Here is a 6,888-nt window from a genome sequence, read left to right as displayed (position 1 = left end):
GATAGAGCTAATTTTTCTGAGTATAACGTGATTTTATTGTATTACAATAGTCAAGACAATAGCTTTGTTTTGATGGTAAAATAACAAAACAGTTTTAATTTTCGTGGATTGAATGACAGTTCAATCGATAAAATAACAGTTTGACCCGAACAAAACATTTCTCCCATACAAACGTTAAAATTTAAAATTAAAATTAAATTTAAAATTTAATGCATTTTAAAAATAGTTCCCCAAGGGGTTGGTCACTCGGGACATTGTGCCCGGCACACATGCCGGCACTTCTCGGCACACATGGGCACAACAACTTTGAATCTGTCAACATACTTACGATTACAAAAATCTCTTTATATGGGCCTTTTCATTTGACGTCTTAAATCATCTGATTTCTCGGGCCTTTGACAGTTCTCCTATGAAAATGACACTTTAGCGTTTGCGCCTTTGTTCGGCAGTTGTAAACAGTGGCATATACGTACCTGTCAGCTGAAAAGGCCTATTGATTTTAAACAAGTGTTCTGGGTGGGATTTTGTTGGTAAACACCGATTAGATTAACAACAGTTCTGGACGAACATTTGAAAAGGGCCTATCTGCTTTTTGTAAACAAACATGTTTTTGTCTCTGTAGGGCCCATCTGCATCCACCTACGCACATCAACACCCTTAACAGATAGCTTGAAGAACACTCTTTCTGATAAGGGTGTTGATGTGCGTGGGTGGATGCAGATGGGCCCTACAGAGACAAAAACATGTTTGTTTACGCAAAGCAGATAGGCCCTTTTCAAATGTTCGTCCAGAGTTGTCAAAAACAGAAAGGGTTTCAAACAGCGCATAAACATTCGAAGAAAACACTCCACTGGGCACAAGCGGCAGAGCTCCCGGCACGTTCGGCACACTTCGGCACAGACTGAAAAATGATCGGCACAGTTTTGGCACCCATTGGCACACGCTCAAAAATAACGGTACAAATGAAGTGTACTGAATGACCAACCCTTTGATAGTTCCCGCACTCCAATAATTATAAAATTTTGGATATCGACTAATAGTTTTTGGGTGCAGAATCTGATTATAAAATAATCTGGATACCCCTATAGAACCCAATTATTTATTTTAATTTGCTGGTGTTTCCAGGACTGAAGAAACGACGCCAACCTTTCATTTTGGCGAAATCTCTACAAGTTCTAGAAACGTCAGCGACAACCAATGAGGTACAGATACAGGTGGCGCAGATAAACATTGCGAACCACTAGTTGTCTCTTTTGTTCTACCGCTGATCTTATGCAACTCAATTAGTGACGTCACGTATCTGTACCTCATTGAACTACCACCAGCTCCGGGTTGTTTGCATTTTTTCTCGCCGCATGTGAGAGAGATTCTTCGGTTTTCTCTCGCGAAGAAAGATTCATCAGCACATTCGCTGTCAAGTTGTCCTTCCAGAAAGTCGCGTGGTAATCAAGTTTCCGTTCCTCTTGATCCGAATCGGATTGTAATCGGACAGATTTTCCGGCTTCAGTGAAAGTTGTTGGAGAAATACTCTGCGTGCGAATCACTTCCACTTGCTTGTGTTCATAGATCATCGTTAAATTCCTGTTGAAAATGGTAAGTGTTGGTGGTTTGGGGGAGTGTCTTGAAATTTTGGCTGATTGCTTCATAGGGGCGGATGACGAAATTCCCGTTAACTAAACTAATTGATACCTCGGTAATTTTCTTTTGGTCCTATCATCTATCACGATTTTGTGATTTTTCATTCAGAATCCGTAAAAATTCCCTCAGGGTTGCATCAGGAACCGTGTGGGATTACGTAATGCACCGCTTCATGTTTTCCTTCGCTGTCATCTTTCTCGAAGTCTCTTGGCAACAGCAATCAGGTTGAGGTTATGTTGTTCCGAACTAATCAACATCTCTAATCTCTCCCCCACAGGCATCCAAGCGTTTGATTCCTCTGTTGGACCGTGTGCTGGTTCAGCGCGCTGAAGCCCTGACGAAAACCAAGGGTGGCATTGTGCTGCCGGAGAAGGCCCAGTCGAAGGTGCTGGAAGGTACGATCGTTGCCGTCGGACCCGGTGCCCGCAACAGCCAAACCGGCCAGCACGTCCCCCTGGCAGTGACTGTCGGCGAGAAGGTCCTCCTGCCCGAATACGGCGGCACCAAGGTCGACCTAGGGGACAGCAAGGAATATCATTTGTTCCGCGAGGCGGACATTCTTGCCAAACTCGAATAGAATCGGGAGTGCGGCACCGATGATAATGAGGGTCATCCCAGGAAGAAGACGAATTTCATCCGCGTGCGACATCCGACGAGGAAGGGAGAACTGGTCGAGGTACGACTTTGAACGTTTTTAAATTATGTAGTACTAGGGGACATAAGGGCGAGGAAGGACTTCTTTTGTTTTCAAAGGGGTTGTACGGTAATCGTTCCGTATATGATTGAGTGAGTGAGATTCCCCATGGCGTTGGCACGATCACTGTGAAGCATTTGCATTTAAATCGATTGAGCTTTTGTGTCGTGTCGCGCCAACCATTAATCTCCGATAAGTTTTCGATCGTGAGGACCATCAAAGTTTACACAAAGCCCAAACTTTGCTGCTCCTTTCACGATTGAGCTTTTTCTCCGGGGGTTAACTGCCTGGAGGAGACTTGCGGATACCTGAGTTTTCTTCTGTCGCGGTGTCGATTATTATAACTTGCTAGGTTACCGATACACGATTGAACGGCGATGGGTTTCCCACGTCTCGGAGATAGGTTTTCAAAAAGGGAAAAGATTGCGCGAACGAGAGGAGATTGAACATCGACTAAACATTATAGGCTAGAGGTACGATTCTATTAGTTTATTTTCTGTTGAATAAAAGCTATACCAAACCGAATGGAACAGTTCGCTAAGTGGTAGGTATCCGAAAGCCATCTGAATTTTGCTTAATGGCGAGAGAGTTAGGTAGGATCGTAGGATACTATCTAGAGTAGCGATCCTCAGCTTAACTGTCTTTGATGATGATAATTAAAGGGACTGTCGCAGTCTTGCGGTCATAATACGGAAATAATAGTGCGGAATTCTATCCTGGTCCAAATAGCGACACAAAGAAGGAAATACACAACGCCCACTTATTTCTCCGGAATCAGCTGGTCCCAATCGGTCTTCGCTCGCCCCTGATCTTGAATAAATATCTTACCATGCATTAGGAAATAGGCATTTCAGTCCTGAGAATCCACGGTGGTGCAGAGGGCCGAAGATCTTCATCCTGTAGACTTGCTTTATTTCGTTGTTGAGACATCGCCGCCATGAGCCTCTGAGTCTTCCTCTGTTGCAATGTCTTGCTGGGTTCCAATCTAACGCTTGCTTGCAGATTTCGTTTCCGCCCTGCGTAGAGTGCGGCCGTCTCTCCACTTCCGCTCTCGTATTTCTGTCGCTATCGGCTTTTGATAACATCGACGATGGAGCAGCACGTTGGAGATCCAATTGTGAGGCCACCATGCACGAATTATATTACCGTAGGTATCTATTGATGAAGACATATACTTCCCCCACTCGCATAACAGTCCCATTTGACTTTTCATCACTTTTGAGTTAACGTTATGAATAGTCATCATTTTTGATGTACTTCCAAAAACAACAATAAAAATTACGAATTTTTATGTCAATGTGTGAAATAAATACCAAGTTATGAGCGTCCCATATCAAAAGTACCCGCATAACAGTCCCATCATGGATTTTTGTGTTACGTAACACAAAACTGAACAACTTTGTAGTGATTGTAATATTTTTTACAGTTTGTGCAAAGCAATCTGTGAAAGTTTCGAGATGATCGAAATATTTTTCAAATTTTGGCGATTTTTCAAAGTTTTATATGGAAACAAGTTTTCAAACTTCAATTGCCGTTTTCTCAATTCCTACTTTTTGCAAATGGGACTGTTATGCGAGTGGGGGCAGTATAGCCGTTGAGTGTTCTCCAGTGATACATGTTGGGAATGGATGAGCACCTTGTTTATAGCAACCTTGTTTATAGCAGTAGAGTAAAAGTACAATCGTCTAAACTGACAACACTGTGTCAAACGTTTTTTCAGTTCAAATAAAACCGATCACTTGTACAGACGCGTTTCTAGTTTTCTTCCCGAAAGTATCCGCGGTTCTTTTGTCTGCTCTCGGTGCTCTTCGTTCGTCTTCCCGGCGGTTCCGTTGCGACTCTGCTAGTGCGTCCACTCCATCAGGTTGTGGGCCCAAGTGCCGGAAGTGAATTGAAAAGTGTTCGTTGTTGCGGTTTCGGTCGAGAGCTGTTTTCCGGAGGGGAATTTTTCGTTCGGCCTTCCGAGAAGAGAATTTGTGCGGGAAAAGCAAAATGGCGGACGGGATGAAAGTGTCTTTTTCGAAGCTGAGTAGCGGAAATTATGTTTCGTGGAAATTCCGCATGAAGGCGCTACTTGAGCGTGAAGAAATATGGGAAGTGATTTCCGACCCAAAGCCGGACGAGAACGATGCTGGTTACGCGCAGTGGAAAAAGAAGGACGTTAAAGCTCGGGCGACGATTTCGTTGTTCATTGATGATAGTCAGCTGCGATTCGTGAAAAAGGCCGAAACGGCGAGTGATATGTGGAACAATCTGAAAGCCTATCACGAAAAGGCTACGATTGGCACACAGGCAATGCTCCTGCAACAACTGTGCTCAATGAACCTCGGTGAAAGTGGGGAGGTGGAGAAACACCTCGAAGAAATGGAAAATTTATTCGAAAGGCTTGACCGTGCGGGTGTTGAGCTCAGTGAGCAGTTGCGGGTGATTATGATGCTGCGCAGCCTTCCCCCATCGTTCGCAAGTTTCGTTACGTCGCTTGAAAATCGCCCACCGCAAGATTTAATCATGGATTTGATAGTGGCGCGGTTGCGCGATGAGTGCAATAAGCGTGCGGGTCCGAGTGGAATCGTTACGAGGGAAGAAAAAGCCCTCAAGGCAGAGGCAAAAGTGAACTCCGACAAAGTGAAGTGCTTCTTTTGTAAACAACCTGGCCATTACAAGAGAAATTGTCGCAAGCTGGCTGCGATGAAGAACAATGACAGTGAATCGAAGAAGAAGCCGTCTTCTGGGCAGGAGGCGAAGAAAGTGCAAGCGGGAAACAAGCAGCAGCCGAAACCAGTGGTGGCAGATGATTCGGTCTGTGGTGCATTGTGTTTTGTGGCGGGTGGTGCTGTCCCGGGCGCTTGGACAATCGATAGCGGGTGCACTTGTCATATGACAAATGACAAGGGATTTTTCGTCGAGTTCAAGAACAATGTCGTTGTTGATGTCACTCTGGCCGACGGTACGCACACAAAGTCGTGCGGTGTCGGTAGTGGTAACGTTGTTGGGGTGAACGGTAATGGCCAGCGAGTTGTGATTACACTGGAAAAAGTGCTATACGTCCCCGCTTTGGAGGGCGGACTGATTTCGGTACGTAAACTGGCCGAAAAGGGATTCACGGTAGTGTTTAAAGTGGACAGTTGTGAGATTCAAAATCCGGATCAAAAAGTGGTCGCAGTCGGTGAGCTGGCGGGGTGCCAGTACAAGTTGAAGAGTGATGTGCAGTGTCTAGCAGCGGCAGCGGCGGCGGTGAAAGAGTCGCACACCGATATGTGTCAACACACATGGCATCGGCGGCTTGGTCACCGCGACATGAACGTGGTGAGCGCCATCACGTCGAAGGAACTGGTCAGCGGCTTCGAGGTCAAGGACTGCGGTAAGCGAGTAGTCTGCGAGTGCTGCATCAGGGGTAAGTTAGCCAGAAAACCTTTTCCACCGTTAGGAGAGCGCAGGTCTGCGCAGCCATTGGATCTGATCCACACAGATTTGTGTGGACCAATGGAAAATGCGACACCGAGCGGGAATAAGTATTTTATTACCCTGATTGACGACTTCAGTCGTTTCTGCGCTGTATTTCTCCTGAAGTCTAAGAGCGAAGCTGAACACAAAATTCGGGAGTACGTCCGATGGACCGAAAATGTGTTTGGCCGGAAGCCTAAGGTAATTAGGTCGGATGGAGGAGGCGAATATATAGGCGACAGCTTGCAGGAGTTTTACAAGGCGGAGGGCATTCTTCCACAGTACACTACCCCATACACACCTCAGCAGAATGGGGTGGCGGAGAGGAAAAATCGCAGCTTGCAGGAGATGGCCAACTGCATGCTACTGGACGCTGGGCTGCCGAAATGTTATTGGGGAGAGGCAGTGCTGACCGCGAATTTCGTCCAGAATCGGTTGCCATCGCGAGCTGTAGACAAGACTCCCTACGAATTGTGGACGGGCCGACAGCCGGACTTGGCGGAGCTGAAGGTGTTTGGGTGCGAGGCGTTCGTTCACGTACCTGACCAAAAGCGAAAGAAATTCGACCCGAAGGCGAGAAAAATGGTGTTCATCGGCTACTCAACTCAGCACAAAGGCTATCGCTTCCTTGACCGTGCGACGAACCGCGTCACCATCAGCCGCGACGCGCGCTTTCTGGAGCTGAGGAATGGCACAGAACAGCTGGAGGAGGAGCCACCGGTTCCGGAGATTCCTGTGGAGCAGCGTGGCGGAAGTGTGAGCGAAAACGAAGAAGTGATTTTTGAAAATCGTGAAGAACAGTTACAAGTGAATGATGAACAAGAACAGTCGGAATACGATGATGCTAGTGAGATGAACGATAGTGACTTTCTGGGCTTCGAATTGGAGAACCCAGATGAACAACCAGTGCTAAACAGAGCTGACCGACGTACTCGGGGAGTATTGCCCGGACGATACCAGGACTTTGTAGTGGGGCAAGTTACTGTCGATGAAGAGCCCGAAGATTATCGTGAAGCAATGGATGTGCCTGATTGGAAGAAAGCTATGGAAGTGGAGATGGCGGCGCACACCGCTAACCAGACCTGGGAGTTAGTGCAGCTGCCTCCAGGTAA

General features: G+C 46.5%; 1 protein-coding gene across 1 annotated transcript; it reads left to right on the top strand.

The window, feature by feature from the left end:
- The first annotated feature begins 1,397 nt into the window (after positions 1 to 1,397).
- LOC109410391 (10 kDa heat shock protein, mitochondrial) lies at positions 1,398 to 2,857 on the top strand. Its single transcript, XM_019683944.3, has 2 exons — positions 1,398 to 1,593; positions 1,916 to 2,857. Exons 1-2 carry the CDS (start codon positions 1,591 to 1,593, stop codon positions 2,213 to 2,215), a joined length of 303 nt encoding a protein of 100 aa, XP_019539489.1. The 5' UTR covers positions 1,398 to 1,590; the 3' UTR covers positions 2,216 to 2,857.
- Positions 2,858 to 6,888: the final 4,031 nt, after the last annotated feature.

This window comes from Aedes albopictus, chromosome 3 (genome assembly GCF_035046485.1).
Source record: "Aedes albopictus strain Foshan chromosome 3, AalbF5, whole genome shotgun sequence".
NCBI classification, from domain to species: Eukaryota; Metazoa; Arthropoda; class Insecta; order Diptera; family Culicidae; genus Aedes; species Aedes albopictus.
This window is presented reverse-complemented; position numbering and strand designations above follow the sequence as displayed.